Below are 25,088 nucleotides of genomic sequence, written 5' to 3'. Positions count from 1 at the left end.
AATGGAAAAATCATGAAGACAACAACACGAAGAATTAGGGATTGGGGAGTATATTGTTGTAAGGTTCTTACACTACAAGTGAAACAGTATATCATTTGAAGGGAAACTGTGAATACTTAAAGGTGCCTATGTCAACCACTAAAACTTTCTGAAAAAGAAAAAAGCCTAAAGTAGAACTATATCAATAAAAACTACTCAGTCCAAAAGAGAGCCAATAAATAAATAAACGGAATAAAAAACAGATGGAACAAGCAAGCAGAAATCAGCAAGATGTTAACTGTAAAGCCAACTGTTATTAATAATTACATTAGATGCAAATTGTCTAAAAGCAACAAGAAATAGAGAATGAGATTAAAAAAAAAAAAAAGCAGGGGCGCTTGGGCGATTGGGGATCAAGTCCCACATCAGGCTCCCTGTGAGGAGCCTGCTCCTCCCTCTGCCTATGTCTCTGCCTCTGTGTCTTTCATGAATAAATAAATAAAAATCTCAGCAGAGAGTCTGCTTCTCCCTCTGCCTGCTGCTCCCCATGCTTACGCTCTCTCAAATAATTAATAAAATCTTTAAAAAAAAAAAAAAAGCAAGCAACTATATGCTTTCAGCAAAGAACCCATTTTATTTTATTTAAGATTTTATTTATCTGAGAGAGCGAAAGAGGGAACACGAGTACGGTGAGGAACAGAGGGACAAGCAGACTCCCCCCTGAACAGGAAGCCCAATGTGGGGTTCAATCCCAGGACCCTGAGATCATGATCTGAGCTGAAGTCAGATCTTAACTGACTGAGCCACCCAGGTACCTCCAAAGAACCCACTTTAAGTAAAAGACATAAACAGGTTCAAATTAAAGGTATAGAAAGAGATGTATCATGTAAACACTAATGAAAAGAAATGTAGAATAGTTATATTAATATCAGATACAACAGACTTTAGAATAATGAATGTTTTAAGGAATAAGAGGGAAATTATATAATGATAAAGGGGTTAATTCCCTAAGAAAAGCGAACAATCCTAAATGTGTCTGCACCTAGAACAGAAATTAAAAATATGAAAAAGAACTTCTAGTTCTCAAGAAGATGGACTAGACCCATTTCTCACTTCTCATATAATTACTAAGTCTAACTAAAACCCTTAGATGTAATATGACAGGCAATTATAAGAGAACTCTGAAAGGTAGGAGTAAGATGGGCTGGTTAAGGGCCTCAGAATTTAAGGAACAATATAATGGTGAGTTCCCTGGGCTTTCTCTTTATCTTCCATATATCCTAGACTGGGCACTGGTGAAGCCTGCAACCCAGAACAACCAGTCCCCACCCCCACCCCCACTACACACAGACACACAAATCTCCAAGAAACCAATTTTTTTTCTATCAAAGGACTATGAAAGGAGGAGACAAAAAACTTTGACAATACCTGACCTACTCCAGCTAAACACTGTTGATGCTTACTGTGCACTAAAGTACCAACAGAAAATAAATGTGGAGTATGGTTTCCACTCCCCTTCTCCCCCTCCCTATCAGCAATAACAGGAAGATTGAGGAAGAAAAGCTTTTCTCTTCCAGCAACACACTGCCAGTAAATATCTAGTGAGAAATCTAGACCGCTCTCTCTCACCCACCAGTAGCAGGTAGTACCCTCACCCCCTAACTAGTGATTGGAGTGAGGATCTCAAAGAGAAGAAACCTGAAGAAAAGCATCCTTTAAGCCTGCATAGGAAATCCTAAACACACTCCTGACCAACTCACATGTGAAAATTCTAAAATTAATAAGCCAAAAGGTCTGAGAATTGAAGCACAGTATGGAATACCAGGTTTTCTGAGTGCCCTCTAGGTAGCAATTAAATGAAGCAGACCAGAACAACCCTGCAAGAGTTCTGAAAACTAAACTATCATTAGAACCACAGTCCACAGAAGTAGGCCTGGATCTGCAAGCTAAATCTAAACAGGGTGACAACCTGCTAAAGTAGAATATTTAAAAAGGAGCTAGAATCTCATATTACAGTCAAAATGTCCAGGACACAATAAAAACATCTGTCAACTAAGAAGCAGGAAAATCAGGGGCACCCGAAGTGCCTCAGTGGTTGAGCACCTGCCCTCAGCTCCATACAGGGAACCTGCTTCTCCCTCTGCCTGTGTCTCTACCTCTCTCTGTGTGTCTCTCATGAATGATTTTTTTTTTTTAAAAGGAAGAAAATCATAACTTCAATGAGAAAAGGCACTCAACAGTTGCTAACACTGAGATGCCTCAAATCTTCAAACTATCTGATAAGAACTTTAAAGCTACCATCATAAAAATGCTTCAACAATTAGGAGCACTCTTGAAATGAAAGAAAACAAAACTGCTACTGTATGCAATACTTTTATGACAGCCAGTGTGGTCCATTATAAAAATATATCTTCTAAAATAGTTTAAATGTTACATTAGGTTATTAATGCCTTATACTTGGAAGGGACAACTAAATAACAACAACTAGAAACTAAGTGAAGGAGCAGCCCAGGTGGCTCAGCGGTTTACGCTGCCTTCAGTCCAGGGCCTGGTCCTGGAGACCTGGGATCAAATCCTACGTCAGGCTCTCTGCATGGAGCCTGCTTCTCCCTCTGCCTGTGTATCTGCCTCTCTCTCTCTCTGTCTCTCATGAATAAATAAATAAAATCTAAAAAAAGAAAAAAAAACTAAGTGAAACAAATGAACCCCATTGTATTTCAGTAAAAGAAAAACAACTCACAATGAAGAAAAATAATAAGGAAATTATGAACATGATACTTGACTGCATACCCTCAGTCCAAGAAAGGGAGGAGAGAAGAGAAGTCTGGGAGAGAGAACTAAAAAATATCTTGAATTTTTTCTTATAGGTAGGTCTACTTTGCAGTGGTGCAGTAGTACAGACGAAGCAATTCTAAAACTATTTTAGATGTACTATAGAATTGAACAAATTAGTAAATGTGCTGATGCTATTGAAGGGATGATTCTCCCCATGAAAAAAAAAGGGGGGGGGGGGCGGAATATGGAATAGAGAAAGGTAAAGAACTCTGTGAGGCTGGACTGCAAGCACCAGGGTATTAGTATGTTCTCATGATTTCTAATGTATATAAGGTAAATGGATTTACACGTGTGTATACACATACAGTATACAGGCATACGTGTGTATATATGTGTGCACACACTGATGTGTATGCACATCTATATGCATGCATATATTCCTAAGCTCCATCTGCTAGAAGAGCCTAGAAGCTAAAGCACCAAGTAGCAATGAGCAAAGCTGACAGCCATATCTTGGTTTGTTCAATAAGAAGAACCACAGATCCTAATCTGTGGGAATCCTAATCCTGGAAATCGCTGACTCCAGGGTTGGGACAGAGACAATGAGCCTGCATTATCCTGTTATGCTGGCTGATGGTACTTTCCATGCTAGAAATCAGAAAATGGAAAATAAATATACAAATAATTAGTGGAGGCATGTCACAATGACCAAGAATCAGTAAGTAGAGGCCCCCACTGGCGAAATGGAAAAACATAAATACCAAAATAATTAAGGATGGGAAAGAGTTATAAATGTGTGAATCCATACTCGTAACAGACAAAGAAGAAAAAAAAAAAAAAACGGGAAAAGAGGGCTCTTGTTTTCAGAATTATGGCAAATGTCAACTGGCAAATGTGGAAAGAATCTTGAAGTCAGAGAATCATCATTTTGCAACTCTCGCAGAGAAGATTAGTTCAGGTAAAAATTAGCAAAGAATACTAAATATAGGGGTAAAGGGCTCCTGGGTGGCTCAGCTGATTGAACATCCAACTCCTGATTTCAGTTCAGGCCATGATCCCAGCATCCTGGGATCCAGCCCCGTGTTGGGCTCTACACTCAGTGGAAGGTCTGCTTCAGCATTTTCTCTCCCTTTCCCTCTGCTCCTCCTCTCTCTCTAATATAAATAAATAAATAAATGTAAGGAAAGAAGGAAAGGAGGGAGGGAGGGGTAAAATTTTAATGAGGTATAGGATATTTACATGGTATTCAAGTGTCTCTAAAAGGGGGAAACTATACATTGGAGAAATTGACAAAGTGGTCAAACTAGCCATCATAAATGAGGGGCATAAAGATGTCAAATATCCCTGGATGTGATATTCTGAGAATGAAAAAAAAAATCACTTATACAGTATTCCGGCCAAGAACGGACAGCCTTAATGTAATTATTAGGAAACATCAGACAAAGGCAAAATGAGAAACATTCTGTTTAGGGAAGGATTAAAAAAAACAAAGACTGTATTCTTTACCAACGTCATAAATACAAAGAAAGACTGAGGAATTGTTCCAAGTAGAAAGAGATGGAAAAGATATTATAACTAAATGAAATATGTGATTCAAAACTGGATCTTGTACTAGAAGGAAAAAAAAAATCCATAAGAATCATTACTGGGTCCACTGCTGAAAATGGAACAGAGATGACAGAATGGATAAAAGTATTGTAACAAAGTTAAATTCACTGAAATTGATAACTATAATTTGGCAAAAAAAAAAAAAGAACATCCTTTTTCTTAGGAAATACATTAACTATTTAGGGGTAAAATAATCAAGATTATACAATTTATTCTCAGATGGTTTCAGAAAAGAATAGATGCATATAAATATGTACATACATGTACTCATATACAGAGAGAGTAATAGTAATTCATAAAGCAAATAAGGCAAAATGCTAATAGGTGAATCCATGTAAGTGGTATTGATGTGGTTTTCTTTGACAGTGTTTCAACTTTCCTGAAAGTTCAGAATTATTTCCAAATAGTTAAAAAGAATACAAAATTAAGACTTCTTCACACAAATAAAAGTTGAGAGAACTTGTAAACAGCACATCTGCACTCTTTTCAAGACATATTAAATAAAGTTTTTCAGGCCAAAAGAAAATGACATCAGATGGAAACCTGGATGTAAGGAAAGAGATGAAAAATATTAGAAATAGTAATGTGTAAGCACATACAGACCTTCTTTTTCATTTTTTATTTTTTTTTATAAAAGAAAATTGACAATTTATCTTTTTTGGGGTGGAGCAGGATGGGTGGGGTAGAGGGAGAGGGAGAGTGCAAGAGAGATTCTTAAGCAGGCTCCACGTCCCCTGCAGAGTGTGACATAGGGCTCAACCTCATAATCCTGAGATCATGATCTGAGTCAAAATCAAGAATCAGATGCTTAACCGACTGAGCTACTCAAGCACCCCAAGAAAACTGAAAATATAAAGCAGAAAAGAATAAAAGGTATTATGGGGATCATAACATATATTGAAAAATCTATGACAATAATGAAATATAGGATGGAAGTCATAAATTACTTATGTTATACATGAAGTAGTAATAATATTATTTGAAGGTAGACCCTGATAAGTTTAAGATACACATGGTAAACTTTAGAATCATTTAAAGAAAGTAAACAGAAACACACCAATAACCAGATAGTGAAGATAAAATAGAAAACCAAAAAAACCCCAAATCCAAAAGCAAAAAAAGGAAGACAAAACAAAGAATGAACAGCACAAAAAGAAAACAAAAACAAGATGATAGACTTAAACCCAACCAAATAAGATTTGATGAAATGAAAATGGTTTAAGTTTTAAAACTTAATGGTGTATCTCGTCAAATTACACTTTAAAAGCAAATCCAAACCATATACTGCTTTTAAAAATGTTTAAATAACACAATGAATTTAAAGAAGAGTGGCTATATTCATTCATATCAAAGATTTTGAAATGAGGAATATTACCAAAGACAGTGACAAAGATGATGATTTTATTATAGTAAATAGGTTAATTCATCAAGACGACAGGACAATACTAAATACGCATATACCTAATTATTGAGATTCAAAATATAAGGAAAACTGAAAATATTGAAAGGAAAAATGGAAAAAATATAGTTGGAGATTTCAATAATCCTTTCAGCAGTTGACAGAATCCATCAATATAGGATAAGGATACAGATGACTTGATATACTATCAAGCAACTTTACATAACATTTAGAGATGGTTAAGCCAAAAGAAAAAGCAAAACACTCAAGTGCTTATGGAACACTGACCAGCAAGACCTAATGCTGAGTTATAAAACAGGTCTCTGAGTTGTAAAAAGTCTGAAATGATACGAAACTTGGTCAATGGAATCAAATTAAAAATAAATAACAAGGGGATCCCTGGGTGGCGCAGTGGTTTGGCGCTTGCCTTTGGCCCAGGGCGCGATCCTGGAGACCTGGGATCGAATCCCACATCGGGCTCCCGGTGCATGGAGCCTGCTTCTCCCTCTGCCTATGTCTCTGCCTCTCTCTCTCTCTCTCTGTGACTATCATAAATAAATAAAAATTTAAAATAAATAAATAAATAAATAAATAAATAAATAAATAACAAAAAAAATATCTGGGAAATGTCCATATATTTGGAAACTGAAAACACTTCTCTCTAACCCATTAGTGAAATCAGAAATGACTACAAGGATGAGAAAATATTCTAACTAAATGAAAATAAAACATATCAACATTTGTGGATGCAGGTAAAACAGTGCCCACAGGAAAATCTGTAGCTTTAAATAGTTACATTAAAAAATGAACAATCTGAATAATTACCTGGCTTCCACCACAATAAGCTACAAAAAGATCAAATTAAACTAAAGTAAACAGGAAGAAGGAAATAAAAAGAATAAGAGTAGAAATCAATAAAAAAAAAATAGACAATAAGTTGAGGGAAAAAAAAAATCAATGAAAGGGAAAGCTAGTTCTTTGGAAAAAATAAATAAAATGGATAACTTGTAGATAAACCAATGAAGCGAAGAAAGAGAGAAGACACACCTCTAATATCAAAAATGAAAGATAGTTCATCACCACAGATCCCACAGACACTAAAAGAAAATTAGAGAATATTCTTTAAGAAAAAAAAAAGAAATTAGTAAAGAATAGTAAATTGTAAATTCAAGAACTTAGATGAAATGCAAAGAGTCCTTGCTAAAGATAAATGATTGCTTTAATATTCAAAAATCAGTGTAATACAAATCAAAACCACAATGACACACCATTTCACACTACTAAGATGACCAAAATAGAAGACAGAATACCAAGTGGGACAAGAATGTGGAGAAACTAGAACCCTCATGCTGGTGAGATGTAAAATGTTATAAGTACATTGGAAAACAGTCCAGCAGTTCCTCAAAATGTTACAACGCAGTTATCATTTAACCCAGCAATTTCACACAAAAATCTGTGTGTGGATATTCATAGTGGCATTATTCCCAATAGCCAAAAGAGAGAAAATCCCAGACTGAATAGGCAATATAAGTAACATATCCACACAATGAAATATTTGGCAATAAAAAGGAACGTAGTATTAACAATGGATAATGGATAACCTTGAAAATATTCTGCTAAATCAAAGAAGTTCATCATTGAAGGCCACAGATTTGTATTAGTTCATTTAAATGAAATGGACTTCCAGTTCTTCATGGAAGGAGCTTGGAAGTTGCCATTCCATCCTAACAAATTAAAAGCTGAACAGATTAAAAATTCAGCAATTCTTCTTAGATCAACAATAGAGGGGAGGACATAGGGCAAACTAATGTCCCCAAGAATGTGGAGACCCACAAACACAGAGAATAATAATGGCTTACCTTAGCAGAAACTTACAAGCAGAAACTGCAGCAGGGAACAGTACAAAAGATGGGAAAACCTAAACTGTAATTAATTAATTAATGGAAGTCTTGTGCAGACACCTCGAAGAGTGGAAAAAAAAAAACCCAGGGAGACCCAGTCGCGGTTGGAGGATGGTAGAGGAGACAAGACTGCAAGATTCACCTTCAGGAGTTCAACAAGGTTCTTACAGTAAATATCGAAGAAAAATCTATGGCTTCAAGCAAGGAGAGAGGAAAAGGAACCATTTTCAAATATACCAGGGCATTTTCCTCTTAACAAGGCTTGCACTCACAGGAAACTAGTTAAACAGAGCCTAATCACCTGGGGTATTACTGAAGCCTAACTGACCTGGGGAATGGAAATACAGGAGGTCCCCCCTTAGCTGTGGCCCTGCCTCCACAGCCTTGGTAATTCCCAAATAACCACAGTTGGGAAGCAGATGATCTTCCTCTGACAAATTGTCAAAAGAAGATCAAGAGCAGCCTAACACTACAACACAATGCCCACGTCATTTCAGCTCACTTACTCTGCAGGGAATTTATCATCGCAAAAACAGACAAAATGAATAATCCTTGGTGTCAGAAGTCAAGATGGTGGTCATCTGTGAGAATGAAGGTGGGAGTGACTGGAGTTAGGGAGCACAGGGGCTTTTGGGATGCTGATTCTGAGCTAAAAGATAGTCACAAAGGTATTTTCTGTTTGTGAAATTTCCTGTGATAATTCACCAAACAATACAAATTGTATACTTTTCTGTTTGTATATTATGTTTCGTTTTTTTTTAAAAAATCAGGCAATTCTATATATGCTAATAATTCAAAGAACTCCAAAATACGTGTGGTTAAATAAAAAGGACAAACCATTAAATAAATAGTGTGTATATAATACTAATTTTTTTTTTTTAAGATTTATTTATGAGAGACACAGAGAGAGAAGCAGAGACACAGGCAGAGGGAGAAGCAAGTTCCATGCAGGGAGCCCGATGTGGGATCTGATCACGGGACTCCAGGATCATGCCCTGGGCTGAAGGCAGGTGCCAAACCACTGAGCCACTCAGGGATCCCCTATAATACTAAATTTTTACCAAACAACAATCCCAGACATATGTTTGTGTATAATTAACAATCATAATGATAACACTTACTAAATGCTAACTATTTGCTAAAAAGTATGGTGATATGCACTTTTCATTTATTCCTTTCAAAAATACTATGCAATCCATAGTATTATAACACTTATTTTATGGATGAGAAAACTGAGAGAAGTAACTTGCCGAAATCCCTGGTCATAAAGCTGCAAAACTGGGATATAACCCATGCTCTCTAGATCAACTCTTCATTCCACACTATCTCTGGAAAGATATTCAAAAGAAACCAGCAGCAGTGGTTGCCTCTGAGAAAGGAATAGTGGCTGACAGACCGGCTGGGAGAAAGGCTTATCAGAGTATATTCTAGGTACCTTTGAAGGAAAATATTTACATGTCTCATCTATTATCAAAATTGTATTCATTAAATTTTTTTTCTATGATTTATAATCCCTGAGCTATACAAAACTGCTTTAACCAGAAAACAAGAAGAAATCATTGCTTTATTAGCTTACCTGACTTAGGATGCAAAGCATCACACTGGGCATTGTACATGTGTACAAATTCTTGATGTCTTTTAATGAGCTGTTGTTTATTTCCTTGAATAGATAATCCATGCTCTTTTAGCTTTTTCTTTAAATCACGATCCGAGAGCAAGTTATATACGGTTTTGGGCAGAGGCTTCCTTTTGTGAACAGAACTAAAAAAGGGAAAGAAAGAGATCACTTAGGGTTACTGTGAATTAGCAAATGCTCCTCACATAAAACAGTTAACTTGCCTTCTGATGGAGTACCAGTATGACTGGGAAGATAGTGGAACCATTAAGATAAAAATGGGAAAGAGAAGAAAAATTAAATTTCCAAATAAAGTTGACAGTGCTGGACATATCATTCTAAGGTACCCACAGCACATTCAGATACCGGGGTGTAGGTGGCAGCCAACCTTAGAGAAACACAGGTCTCAAAAAGAGTTCAGGCCTAAAGATGCAGGCCCAAGATGCCCATGGAAGGCTTGTGCACTGGAATGCCTGAGTGGCTCAGTGGTTGAGCATCCTCCTTTAGCTCAGGTCATGATCCTGGGATCCTGGGATCGAGTCCCACATCGGGCTCCCTGCAGGAAGCCCTCTTCTCCCTCTGCCTATGTTGCTGCCTCTCTGTGTCTTCCAAGAATAAATAAAATCTTTAAAAAAAAAAAAAAAAAAAAAAGGAAGGCTTGTGCACTAAATGCTAAGAAAACCTCACTTTAGAAACACACTTACATAGACATCCTCAATTCTCCAGTGTTTTAAAGCATGTTTGTCCTAAAACACATCCATGGTTTCCATGTAAAATCTCTGCAAAAAACAGTTACCTCGGAAAATCAGAGTACAAACACTATTGAAATTAAGACTACGGATTTAAGAATACAGCTACTTTAGAAAAAGTGCTGGTCCATAGGCAAAACTGTCCCCTCAATGTGGAGGTAATCATTGTGCAAAAGCTCTAGATTAAATAAAAGATACGTTGGGATGGATAGCTTTACCAAATTTATTACTGCCAATGAAAAAAGAGTTCTGAAAGTTGACAGGCAGATAATATTCTTATGGCATCATCTTCAAAGAACATGATTGTGAATAATAGCAAAAAATATAAGTGGGTTTTGTTCTCTTCAACTTCAATTAATTATATTAAATGTATAAGGATTATAAGTGTAATAGCAAAACCACCACCTGGCTCTTCATTCTACTTATATAATTAATATGCTGACAAGCACAAACTATAATTTAATATAGCAAAGCCCTATTAAATGATTTTCTTCTGCTCCCTCAAAAAAGCAGTTAATAAACATTATAAAATGGAATAGAAGTCAAACTACCTAAGGGTATCAATGACTCGAGATAATTTTATAAACAGGGACTCCTTAGTGAGCTTTAATCTATTTAATCTTATGAACTGGCTGAGTACATTACTTGGCACAACACCATGGCAATTAAGTGCTTAATAAATATGCATTCAAAGTAGCTATTACAATTCCAATCATTTCAAAATTAAAATACCAAAGTTTCCAGTAAAATTAATAAATACTTGAAAATAAATGGTTTATCCAAAAAAAAAAAAAAAAAAAAGTCCAAGATTTTACAGAGGACTTGCATATAACTAGTTCACCTTCAAGGCCATGCTATACAAACTATAGTGGGTCTTGGAACCACCAGAAGAGTTTATTAAATTGCAGATTCTTGGTCATGTCTCCACATCACCTACCAAAGATTAAGTTCTAAATTAGAGACCTAAAATCTATGTTAACAAGCCTCCATAGGGTAAATCTGACATAAATTGCACAAAGGTTATACTGAGAGATAATACAGTTGAATATACATAGACTGAAAACAACCAAACATTTTTCTACTAACCAACAGTACCATTCCTTGGCTAAATTATTTATTTTATGCTCTATCAATAACACCCAAAAGCCAGAGATAACTATTTAACTATAGAAAGACCTGCAAACCCTCAAAAGATTACATTTCTGAAAATTGCCTGGTGGGCTCCACCAGACAGGTAAAATTACAGCTAAATAAAGTCACAGTGGGTAGCAAGAGCTGAAACGTTTTATAGGAGTTTATACAAGCACACTATGAAGGACAGTTCATTAAGTCTGTATCTAAAACATTTATTTCTATCAAAGATAGACAATTAAACTTATGACTGAAATTCAAATGAGAAACTGTTTGTTCACTGACATTTACGATGAAAAGCACTAGCAGAAATGAACAATTTCTGTCCAGAATTTTAAAACATGAAGCTTAATAGATGATTCCCCAAACATGAAAATAATACTGATCCTTCTTCCATGATTTAGTGAAAGTGAGTAATGCATTTAAGAGTAATGCCCTCAGAATCGGGCAGCCCCGGTGGCGCAGCGGTTTAGCGTTGCCTGCAGCCTGGGGTGTGATCCTGGAGACCCAGGATCGAGTCCCACGTCAGGCTCCCTGCATGGGGCCTGCTTCTCCCTCTGCCTCTCTCTCTCTTTCTCTCTCTTCCCCCTCCCCACACCGGGTGTCTCTATGAATAAATAGATAAAATCTTTAAAAAAATAAAAAAAAAGAGTCCTCAGAATCTGAAGACATCAAAGGGAGGAGTATTCTTTGAATCAACTCTGATATGATTCAACACAGAATGGGTATAGGGTTGTCACCCACATTGAGGAACTGGCCTGTCAGGGTACTGTGAATAAAATGTTCTAAATGTCACAGTCTCTTTTATGTGACCAGACCCCAAAATCTTCCAAAAATTAGTTTTGCAAGATGTGAATTATGAGGAAAAAAGACTTGGAGTCAAGGGGTGCCTGGGTGGCTCAGTTGGTTAAGCATCTGCCTTCCGCTCAGGTGGATATCAGGGTCCTGGGATCGAGCCTCTGGTGGGCTCCCTACTCAGTGGGGAGTCTGCTTCTCCCTCTCCCCCAACTCATGCGCTTACATATGCACACACTCTCATTGGTGCGCTGTCTCTCTAATTAATAAATAAATTTTTTTTAAAAAAGATTTTAGGGTTAAATAAATGTAATTACTGGATGAAACAAAATCCAACAATTACCTTCGGTGTTGGACTTCTCAGAATCTTTAATACACTAACCAGCATAGTGAATCTTTCTCTAAGAGAGAAAGAGTGCTTCTAAATTGCAAGATAGAAAAAATGGCAGGACTATAGTATTCTAAGGAGCAGGAACCTATTGGAACTTGAACTTAATTATGTATGGATGAGTATGTCTTTGGATATACTGACAGAACTAAATATATTAGAAGAAATATGACAGAGCCATCTAGAAAAAGAGCAGTCCAAACAAGAGTATCAGTGCTGATTTCTTACTATTCAAGGGGAAAATGCTCAGCTTCTATACTTGAAACTCATTCCTCAGGAAGAAACATTTCCTTTTTTTCTTTTTTTCAAGTAGGGTCTGTGCCCAATGTGGGGTCTGAACTCAGGACCCTGAGATTGAGAGCCATATGCTCTACTGATTGAGCCAGCCAAGCCCGCCAGGATGAAACATTTCTAAAGAGAAATGCAGGTCACCAGATTATCATGGCTTATGGGAAATAACCTTCAGGATGAAGGACACAGAAAAGGTGGCAAATAGTTTGTAAAGCACAAGAAGTGCCTTGCTAAAATAGCTCAATGGTTATTCTTAACTTTCTTACCTTCTGAGGCTTTCCTTCTTCTCGTCACGCGTTAAACAGCTATCTAAGTGCTTATTAATGTGATTTTCTGGAATGTTAACCCCACAAACAGGACAATCCACTGTATTTTTTAAAAAGAGAAAAGGAGACTTTGTTATTTACAGAAAGGGCAAAAACAATGTATAACCTGTCATCTTTCAGCAATTAATATAAAAAATAGAATCCCAACCTAAATATGCACTTAGAAAAGCCTCGGGGCAACAGGATTCGGACAGACTGTTTCCTGAGTAATGGCACAACTGTGGAAAGTCACATAATTAGAATCCTGTGCCTACCAGAAGAAATTGCAAAGAAGTTAGGAGATTCATTTATTAGAAAATGCTTGGTTAAGTCTTTGCTACCAAGGTGTAACCAACCTATAGCACTGAGCTTAAGTTTTCCCGTCTTAGAGTCATTCATATTTAGCACTGCAGCAATCATAACATCTTGAAGAAGATACACCTGGCTGGAGACAGGAAGGTATGCAAAACTAAACTGAAGCATCTGTTGGTTTGGGCCCACTACTGTTCAAATCAGCAATGGTTACAAATTTGATAATTTAGCTCTAATTTGTAATTACAAGTGTTTCCATTAGGAAACACAATCATTCTCAAACTGTATGAGGAAGTTGCAGAGAGTTGTGGAAGAATCTTGTGGCCCAGAAGCTACCGTGATGATAAAGGCGGCGATGAGGTTGGAAGTCAGGTCTTCCATCTCTACTTCAATGGAATAAGGTCAATTTTATCTATTTTATGTGTTATGGTTCATGCTAAGATTACATTTGAAAAAAAATGGTCTTTTATGGGGAAAAAAAGTCAACTATCAAACTAAAAACACTACAACAAGAACTGTCCATTAATTGACAGACTGACAAAAGATACGGTATAAAATGCAAGAGTCACATAATCTTAAAAAGTTTAACCCTTGAGTGCTAATATGGTTAACTTCAACCTAAGTTTAATAATTACTAATGCGGGGGGGGCGGGCACCTGGGTGGCTCAGTCAGTTAAGGATCTGCTTTTAGCCCAGGTCATGATCTCAGGGTCCTGGGATCGAGCCCCACATCATAGTCAGGCTCCCTGCTCAGAGGGGAGGGGAGTCTGCTTTTCTGTCTCCCTCTGCCCCTCCCCACCATTTGTTTTTTTTCCCCTCCCCACCATTTGCACTCTCTCACATGCAGTCTCTCTCCTCTCTCTCAGATAAATAAAATCTTTTTAAAAAACTAAAATAAGTAACCACTAATTGCCCTGTACTATGTGTGATGTGGATGTATCAAAGATGTCTAAAACATAGTTTCTGCCTAAAAGGTACTCTGAGGCAAGAGAAGACATGGAAACAATTGGTTAAACAAGCTGACCTATTCATCAAAAAAGCAAACTATACACAAAATAGTGCAGAAAACAAGTGCTATAACACTTAAATGATGTGAAATATCAATATTGTCTAACATAACCAAAGAATGGTTAGGATCTGGGTAGAGTCTAGAAAGGTAAAAGAATGATAAAACAGAGGTCAGCATACCTTTTTAAGAGAGAGAGAGAGTACAAGGAAGCATGAGTGGGGGTGGAGGGTAGAGGGAGTGCACGTGAGAGAGGCTCCCTGCTGAGCACAGAGCCCTGAACCAGGGCTCAATTTCACAACTCTGATATCATGATTTAAGCCGAAATCAAGAGCTGGAAACTTAACCCACTGAACCACCAGGTACCCCAGCAAACCTTTCTAGTAAAGGGCCGGGTAGTAGAGATTTTAGGCTCTGCAAGCCAGATAGTCTCTGTTGCAACTAGTAACCACCATGGAGGATGAAAGCATTCATTAACAATATGTAAACAAATGGATGTGGCTATTTTCCAGGGAATCTTTACTTATAAGATTAGGTGTCAAGCCATATTTGGCCTGCAGCTTGTAATTTTTCCAATCTCTGGGTATATTCAAGGAATAATGGGAAGATCAGTTTGGTTAGTGCAAAGGATTTTTGAGAGGGAGAGGTAAGAAATAAGGTCAGAGTGCTAGGGTAGGGGTCAAATTGTCTCTAGCAATAAATGCCAGTCAGAACAGCTTAGAAGTGTTCAAAGAAGGGTAGAAGATAAAAGAAGCTTGTTAAGATTAAACTGGAAATGATATGAAAGATGTGGGGGGAAATTAAAAGCTGAAAAATAGAAAGCTACTGCCATAAAATATGAGCTAATTAAAACTGCCTCATTTTTCCAGCAATCAGCCTAAATTCCTATTCTATGAGAAAGAAAGAATACAAAAATATCTTGCAGCCCTGCCTACATCAATTTCTGAGACTGTTATGATGTGAAATTTGGATTGTCTTTTTCCATGCCTTCCCCATCAAGCTGCTTATTTATTCTCAGGTCATATGGGATGAAAAGATTTCCATTAAGTAAGAAAATACATATATGAAAATAATTTCCTACCTCTGGTAACCTGTCTCAAAGTTGATGTAGAAGGTGTCTCAGGAACATGAGCATCTAAGGAACGCGGAGCTGTCTTTTCTATAGAAGGGGTCTCTTTGGTCTTTGAAGAAGTGCTCACTTCTTTCTGAAGGATCAATTTTTTTTCGTTCTCTTTTATCAACAACTCTGACGTGGAACCACTCATTTCTCTGATCAAGAAATTCTCCATTAACCTGCTTTCTTGCTTTAAAGAATGTCTGAAGGCTACAGGAGTGTTTACTTTGGCAGCAAGGTTCTTTGAAGAGGAGGAAGCAGGAGATATGGGTGGTGACTCTAAGGCAAACTGCAACAGATGATTCCTTGAAGCACAAAAAAACACAACGGATAACTAAGATGTCAAATTATATACAATAAGTTAACTGAAATAAGCTGTTTTCCCCTTTAACACTTGTCTCTGTGAAATACAGAACTCCATAATGAACTTAACTCCATAATGACAACCAAATCAGTATTTCTTCAAAACAATAAATCTAACTTAAAAAGCAGTTAATCTTTTATTTTATTTTTTTAAAAGATTATTTATTTATTTATTCATAAGAGACACAGAGAGAAGGCAGAGACATAGGCAGAGGGAGAAGCAGGTTCCTCGCAGGGAGTCGGATGTGGGACTTGATCCTCAGACCCTGAGCCCACGGCAGACGCTCAACCACTGAGCCACCCAGGTGTCCCAGTAGTTAATCTTTTATAAAGGAAAATGGAGATACTTCAGAATCTAGCCATGGAGAATACCTGATATGAGATTTGCTCTACAACCATACGTAACTTTAAAATCTGAACAAAATATACAAAACAAATGTTTATAGCATGGACTATGATCAATACAAGGCTGTGGTCAGTGAAAGAGAAGAGAGACATGAGGTGATCCAACATTCACCTAAGAATTTTCCCTGGAAGTGTCTTCTCAAAGTATCGAAAAGAAGTCCAAATAGAGACCAGAGGGAACAGAGATCAGAGTTCTGGGCAAAGATGGCTAGGATTGAAGAGACAGAGTGCTGGACAGGCGGTACCCACAGTAAAAGATCTCAAAAAATCTGCATAGAAATTCTCACCCATTCCTGATCATCTCTAGGGCTGCAAAAGCCTAAGATGAAAGCACAAGAGAACCTCATAAGAGGCACATGCTGGGAAGCTGAGATTCCCAAGGTCAGTGCTGAAAAGTGGGAGTTTGAGCCCCACCAAATTGGAGAGATCTTGGTAACGACCCTAAACATTCAGTTGAAACCCCACTAAGGCTACACCTTAGGAAAAAGGACCATGCTCTGGAAATACAAAATGTAAAAAGACTAAGCCCAATAAAAAACTAAACAAGGCCCTAACAAAATAAGAGTGAAGAGCTAGTGGGGTGCCTGGTGGCTCAGTCAGTCAAATATCTGACACTTGATTTTAGCTCAGGTCTTGATCTCAGGGTTGTGAGGTGGGCTCCACACTGGGCATGGAGCCTACTTAAAAAAAAAAAAAAAAAAAGGCAAAAAATTGGTAATTTAGCCACCTGTCAGAACAGAATCCAGTATCTTTCAAAGTAAGATAATTCACAGCCTCTACAAAATTTCATCAAAACACATTAAAGGGCAGCAGAGGTGGCTTAGTGGTTTAGCGCTGCCTTCAGCCCAGGGTGTGATCCTGGAGACCTGGGATCAAGTCCCATGTCAGGCTCCCTGCATGGGGGTCTGCTTCCCCCTCTGCCTGTGTCTATGCCTCTTTCTCTCTCTCTCAGGAGTAAATAAGTAAAATCATTAAAAAAACACACACACATTTAAAAATGATGAGACATGCAAAGAAGCAAGAAATTAGCCACTAATCAAAAAATAAAATAGTCAATGGAAGGAGATTCAGAGGTGATCCAAAGAGAAGTATTAGAAGGACTTCAAGATAGCTATGATGAATATTAAAGAAGATTTTTAAAAATTAATAAATAAAAAAATGTGTTATTAGAGGGAATTAAAATCTATCCCAAAAAGGATAAAACAAAGAAAATAAAACCTAGGCATGTATTACTAATCAAATGCTAAAAAATAAAAGAGAGAAAAATCTTGTACACAACCAGAAAAAAAAAAAAAGACATGTTACCTCTAAGGCACAGTTTCTCAACCTTAGCACTATTAACACTTTGAATCGGGTAATTTTTTGTTGTGAGAAATTGTTCTGTGCATTGTAGGAATACACCACTCTGGGTTGAGACAACCAAAACATATCCAGACATTACCAAATGTCCTCTGGGGAAGGAGTAAAGGGAAGGTAAAATCAATTTCAGTTGAGAACCATTGCTCTAAGAAACAAGAAAAACATTACTGACTTCTCAACAACGACGACAACAACAACAACAAAGATAATAGAATGATATCATGGTATCTTTAAAGTACAGAAAGAAAGCAAAACTAGCAAGAGTTCTATTTCCACTGAAAATAGTGTTCAAAAGTAAAAGCAAGGGGTGCCTGGGTGACTCAGTGGTTAAACGTCTGCCTTTGGCTCAGATGGTCCTGGGGCCTGGGATCCAGTGCTTCATCAGGATCCCTGCAGGGAGCCTGCTTCTTCCTCTTCCTAGGTCTCTGCCTCTCTCTCTGTATCTCTCATGAATTAATAAATAAAATCCTTAAAAAAAAATGTGAAAGCAAAATACATTCTCAAACTAAGAAACCTTAAGAGAATTCCTCACTGGCAGACAAGAAATACTACAAGAAATGTTGTTCAGCTTAAGGTAAATGATTCTAGAGGGAAGCACAAAAAAAGTCAGCAAGAATCAACAGCTCCAGAAAAGGTAAATATGTGGGTAAAAACAAAACTACTCTTTTCAACAACATTAACAATGACCTGTGGGTTTTACACCATACATGAAGTAAAATATATACAAAATATGGCCAAAAAAAAGGCGGGGGGGGGGGGTTTAAATAATGTAAAAACATTATAAAGTTCTTGCATTGTACAGGACATGATAAAGTACTAATTTATGGTACACTATTATTAGGATGCATTTTGTCAATTTTTCAGTAAGAGGTATAATGTAAAAACTAACAAAGGAAATAATAAAAATACTCAATATCAAAAAGAATGGGGAGGAATAAAGAAACAATTTTTTTTAAAGGAACAAATGGAGAAAGAAAACAAAAACAACATGGTAAATCGATCACCTTTAAATGTAATGGATACATACTCCAAAAGACAAAGATAGTCACACTGCTTTTAAAAATAAGTTACAAAATATACAACTATATACTGTTTGAAAGAAAACACTTTAAATATAAAGATCCAGGAAGGTTAAAAATAAAAGGATAGGAAAAGATGCACCATGAAAACACTAATGAAAAGAAAGCTGATGTGGCAACATTAATAACAGACAACATTAAGGCAAAAAGTATTATAAAAGAAAAAGAGGGACATCTCATTTTGACAAAATGGTCAATGTAATTCAAAGCCATAAAAATCATAAATTATATTCACTTAATAGTATAGTTTCAAAATATATAAAGCAAAAACTGACAGAAATAAAAGGAGAAACAGCCCATTCACAATAATGGTCGGTTTAAATAATAGCATGTATAAATCTAATCACACCTTCCTAACTAATAAAACATATAAAAATCAGTAAGAATACAAAAGATCTGAACCAATCCAATTAAATTGATGTAATTAACAAAAAATACCTTTGACAAACGCAGAGCACACATTGTTTTCAAGTATACCTAGCACATTTATCAGCATAGACTATGTTCTGGGCCATAAAGTAAAACTCAACAAATTCACAAGGAATGAAATTTAAAAAGCCAGCATAACCTTGATAACAAAATCTGACAGGCACATTGTAGGAAAATAAAATTATGGTCCAATAATATCTCATATAGACACAAAAATTAAAAAATGAAATATTAACAAAATCTAGAGATAAATTTTAAAAAATATAATGCATCATAACCAAGCGGGATTTATTCCAGGAACACAAAGTTGATTTGCTATTTGAAAAAAAATCAATGTAATTCACCACATCAGCAAAATAAAGGAAAAAAACTATACAATCATTACAATAAATGCCCAAAAGGTATTTGATAAAATTCAATACCAAAAAAAAAAAAAAAAAAAATTCAATACCCATTCATAATAAAAACACTTTAGAAAACCAGGAACAGAGGGAATTTTTTTTTAAGTGTGCTCCATGCTGGGCCCGGAAGTCAAGACCTGAGGTCAGGACCTGAACTGAGATCAAGAGTCAGATGCTTGGGACGCCTGGGTGGTTCAGCGGTTGGGCACCTGCCTTCGGCTCAGGTCGTAATCCCAGAATCCAGGATCCAGTCCTATATTGGGCTGCCTGGGAGGAGCCTGCTTCTCCCTCTGCCTATGTCTCTGCCTCTCTCAGCCTGTGTCTCTCAGGAATAAATAAATAAAATATTAAAGAAAAAAGTCAAATGCTTAACTGACTGATCCACTCAGACCTCCCCAGAAAGAAATTTTCCTAATCTGATAAAAGATCCCTTCAAAAGAACTATGCTAATATTATAGTCACTAGTAAAACTTTGAAAATCTCTCCATAAAACTGAAAACAAAACAAGGATATCCACCACCACCATTTCTCTTCAAACTGTACTGAAGGTGGGGCACCTGGGTGGCTCAGTGGTGGAGACTCTGCCTTTGACTCAGGTCATGATCCCAGGGTCCTGGGATGGAGTCCCACATCAGGCTCCCTGCAGGGAGTCTGCTTCTCCCTCTCCCTATGTCTCTGACTCTCTCCAGAATAAATAATCTTAAAAAAAAAAAAAATTGTACTGGAGGCTCTAGCTTTTGTGATAAAAAAAAAAATATATATATATATATACACACACACACATATAATATACATACACACAATAGTAGGAAAGAAAGAAAACTTTTTATTTGCAGGTGACATTATTATATTCAGAAACAAATCAAAGACTCTATAAGCAACTAGAATAAGTGAATTTTTTCAAGATCCATGGATGTAATATCAACTAAGAAAAATTAATGTAATGCCTATATATTAGCAAACAGACAATGAAATTTTAAAATAGGTATCACTTGAAATATCATAAAAAAATTAAATATCTAAGAATAAACTTAACAAAAATGTGTAAAATTCACATCTTAAAAACTACCAAATTTGCCAAGGGAAATTTTTAAAAGGCCTACTAAATACCCTAGCTACATGGACTAGAAAACTCAACAATGTTAAGATGCCCATTTTCTCCACATTTATTTATAGATTCAATACAATACCAAACAAAGACAACTTTTGGGGGTATGGAAATGGTACATTCATTCTAACATTTATATGGATACCAAAGGCCCCAGAATGAGAGTAGTCTTAAGGGAAATCAAAGCAGAGTACTTGCACTATAGATGTTAAGGACTTAACAGCATAGGTACTGTATTAAAGATACTGTAGTATTAGCTGAAAGAGACTTGAAGAGAATGTGTCCAGAATTAGCTCCACATGTAGTCACTTGATTTAGAACAAAAGGAGCCACTGCAATTTACGAAGTCTTTTTAATAAATGGTGAAGTAACCGAGTGTGGAGAAAAAAAATGAATCCTCTTACCCCATATCATACGTAAAAGTTAACTTGAATAGGTTCACAAGGGTAAGTGTAAAAGCTAAAACAGTAACAATTTTAGGAAAAAACACAGGAAAAATCTTTACAATCTGAGGTAGGCAAAGATTTCTTAGACAAGATTTTTTTAAAAAGTAGTAATCAAAAAAGAGAGATAAAATGGACTTTGTCAAAATTAAAATGTCTATTCAACAAAAGATACCCTTTAGAAGATGAAACGGCAAGCCAGAGACAGGAAAGAAAAAAAAATATGTATATTTGGTCAAAATACATAAAGAACTATAAATCACTAAGAAAAAAAAATACCATTTCTAAAAATTGGGTGGAAATGGAACAGATACTTCACCAAAGATAAAAGAAGAGTCAATAAGCACATGAAGAAGTACACTAATCATCAGAAAGTGCAAATTAGAATCACAAAGAGTTACCCTTTCACACCCAATAAAATGCTTACAACTAATAGGATTAAGGTTACCAAAAACTAACCAGGATGTAAAACTGAAATTCTCATACACTACCAGTGGGGATGGTCCAACCCAACTGGAAAAACTGCCAATTTCTTATGAAGTTCAATATGCATCTAGCATATAAGCCAGCAATTCCACTCACAGACACGTACCCAAAAGAAAACAGATGCCTGCGCAAAGACTGCACACAAATGTTCATGGCAGCTCTTATAACGCTAGCCACAAACTGGAAATAATCCAAATTCATCAATAGATGAATAGATAAGCAAATTCTGTATGTTCATACAACAGACACTATTCAGCAAAAAAGAATGCATACTGATATAAGCAACAACAGACAAAAACAGAAAGAGTATGTGAAGCAAAAGAATAAATGTATACGGTATAACTCCATTTAAATGCACCATAAAGACAATTTGTGATTAAAGAAACCTGAAGGTGACTGTCTATGGAAGTGGGGGAGGGACTGACTAGAAGTAAGAATAAGGCAGTGATGGGGATGGACATGTTCTGTATCCTGACTAGTGGTAATTACAAAGATGTATGCATTACCCAAAATCTATTGACCAAATTCAAATTTACTGTATGAATCTCACTACATATAAATTTCACCACAGTTAAAATAAAGCAAGAAATAGTAAAAAATAAAAACAATAATTTCAAAAATCTCACTGACGTACTAACCAGGAGGCTAAATTTATTATGACTGGATGAGAATATGGAGAAAATGGGACTCTCATACTTTACTGGTAGAAGTGTACTGATTTTAATAACTTAAAAACTAGGGACACCTGGATGGCTTAGCGGTTAAGCACCTGCCTTCGGCCCAGGGTGTGATACCGGGATCCTGGGATGGAGTCCCACCATCAGGTTCCCTGCATAGAGCCTGCCTCTCTGTGTCTCTCATGAATAAATAAAATCTCCAAAAATAATAATAAAAACTAGCTCTAAAGATACCAACAAATAAACGAATACCTACTTTCTTCTACTCTAGCAATTATACTTGTAGAAATATGCCAAAAGAAATATATGCCAAAAGACATATACAATAATATTCAAAGCAGCAGTCTTTAGAATAGACAAAAATCAAAAAAATTAAAAAAAGAATAGACAAAAATGAGAAACAATCTGAATGTCTATCAATGAGAAAATGGGGAAAAATTATCCATATATTATCACATGAAATCAAAAAACTCCTAGAAAAAAATCAAATATTTACCACAATAAGAGGTATTATTTGATTGAATTTCCCTTTCTCTATTGGCCTAAAGTCTGCTCTTTTAATACTCTATTAACTCTCACTATTTAGGGATTAGTTACCTCACTGAGGAGAATGGTATAAAAAGAAAAAAGAAGTAACTACTTTATTCTGCCTCACAGTATTATGAAATCCACAAAAATTCCATTTACTTACTTATCTATTTATTTTCAACATATCATGCTTCATTATCACATTTAATTGCCAGTTATATTCTGAATGCTTTGATTCTTTTAGATATGTTCTGAGACTAACAGGCATACCTAATATTTTAAATATCAACATTAAATATTTTAAATGAATAATTAGGCTTGAGGGAGGGTAAGGACATATGTACAAGAATAAAGACTGTCCAGGAATTGATAAATGTTTAAGTTAGGTGATGTGTGTGTGAACATTCATCATGCTATTTTCTCTATTTTTGCATATGTGTGAACTTTTCCACAATAAAAAGTTTGAAAATAAATAAAAGCTACAGTGGGAAGAAGGTTAAAAGAAAAACCTGAGGATCTTCACGTCTGAGAGGAAACAGAAATAATGCAGATATATAGAACCAAAATCATTCTCTTTTCCTGTCAGGATCTTAATTTGGTACAAAGAAGGTTCTAAGAAAAGCTTTCACTTCATTATGACGAACTAAAATAAACGCTATTCAACTAATGGATAAAACTGTCACTGATAAACCACTTCCATGCTACCACAAAAGAATATCTTTTCAAGTAAGTGTCTACCCTGGAGATAACTCTTTCTCCTTTTATTCATAATTCAGATGAATTTAATTCTATTAATTTACTCTCTCACTTCAATACAGGCACATCTGAAAAACATCACAGGTTCAGTTGCCGACCAATGAAATAAAGCAAATATCACAATAAAGCAAGTCAAATTAATCTTTTTAGTTCCCAGTGCATATAAAAGTTCTGTTTACAGTCTATTAAAGTCTAACAAATGTGCAATAGCATTATGTCTAAAAAAACCTGCATAATTATAAAATATTTTATTATTTAAAAATGTTAACCATCATCTGAGCTTACAATGAGTGATGATGTTTTTGCTGTTGAGGGTATTGCCTCAGTGCTGGCTGCTGACTGGTCACAGTGGTAGTTGCTGAAGGCTGGGATGGGTGCAGCAGTTTCTTAAAAGAAGACAGTAGTGAAGTTTGTCATATAGCCTGATTCTTCTTTCATGAATGATTTCTACGGCATCCGATGCTAATAGCATCTTGCCCACAAATGCTCTTTCAAAACTGGAGTCCAGCTTCTTAAACTCTTCCACTGCTTTATCAACTAAGTTTATGTCATATTCTATATCTTTTGTTGGCATTTCAAGTCTTCACAGCATCTTCACCAGGAGATGTCACAAAGTCACTTTCTTTGTTCATGGATTAGAAGCAACTCCTCATCCATTCAAGTTTGATCATGAGATTGCTGCAACTCAGCCACATACATCTTCATGCTCCACTTCTGATCTAGTTCTCCTGCTATTTCCACCACGTCTGTAGTTACTTACTTCCCTCCCCTCAAAGTCAGCTATCCATCCTCAAAGTCTCCCAAACTAATGGCATCTAAAATGGTGAATCCTTTCCAGGTTTTCAAATGACTTTACCCAGATCCACCAGAGAAATCACTATCTACAGGCTAATAAAAACATATTTCTTAAATACTAAGACTTGAAAATTGAAATCACTCCTTTGATCCATAGGCTAGAGAATGGATGTTGAGTTAGCAGACATGAAAACAACATTAATCTCATACATCTCCATTGAAGCTCTTGGGTGACCAGGTGCATTGGCAATGAGCAATAACATTTTGAAAGAATCTTTTTTCCTGAACAACAGGTCTCAACAACGGGCTTTAAATATCCAGTAAACCATGTTGTAAACAGATGTGCTGTTTACAGCACACAAAATGGCTTTGTTGTGCCATTGGTAGAGCACAGGCAGAGGAGATTTAGCATAATTCCTAAGGGTCCTGGAATTATCTGCATGCTAAATGAGCACTGGCTTCAACTTCAAGTCACCAGCTACATTAGTCCCTAACAAGAGAGTCAGCCCATCCTTTGAAGCCAGGCATTGCTCTCTCTCTAGTTATGAAAGTCCTAGATGGCATCTTCTTCCAATAAAAAGCTGTTTCGTCTACACTCAAAATCTGTTGTGTAGTGTAACCACCCACCTTCATTAGATCTCAACTAGATCTCCTGGATGACTTGTTGTAGCTTCTGTATCAGCATTGTTGATTCACCTTGCTCTTTCATGTTTGAGAAACAGCTTCTTGCCTTAAGCCTAATGAACCACCGCTGCTAGCTTCAGACCTCTCTTTTGCAGCTTGCTCACCTCTCTTAGCCCTCACAGAATTGAAGAGAATTAGGGCCTTGCTCTCCATTAGGCTTTGGCTTAAAGGAATGTTGTGGCTGGTTTGATCTCTATCCAGATCACT

The 25,088-nt window shown here is 36.4% G+C and overlaps 1 protein-coding gene across 2 annotated transcripts in view; it reads right to left on the bottom strand.

The window, feature by feature from the left end:
• Nucleotides 1-25,088, bottom strand: part of RAD18 (RAD18 E3 ubiquitin protein ligase) — a 102,523-nt gene that overhangs the window by 51,143 nt on the left and 26,292 nt on the right. For both annotated transcript variants that reach the window (XM_026016939.2, XM_072720349.1), the window contains exons 5-7: nt 15,336-15,673; nt 12,898-12,997; nt 9,239-9,423 (exon numbers count right to left, since the gene is read on the bottom strand). In XM_026016939.2, coding sequence (XP_025872724.1) covers nt 9,239-9,423; nt 12,898-12,997; nt 15,336-15,673 — 623 coding nt within the window. The remainder of the gene's footprint in view (nt 1-9,238; nt 9,424-12,897; nt 12,998-15,335; nt 15,674-25,088) is intronic.

The sequence above is a fragment of the Vulpes vulpes genome, chromosome 9, assembly GCF_048418805.1.
Source record: "Vulpes vulpes isolate BD-2025 chromosome 9, VulVul3, whole genome shotgun sequence".
NCBI classification, from domain to species: Eukaryota; Metazoa; Chordata; class Mammalia; order Carnivora; family Canidae; genus Vulpes; species Vulpes vulpes.
The sequence above is the reverse complement of the archived record's forward strand: the minus strand, read 5'-3'. Positions and strand labels throughout refer to the sequence as shown.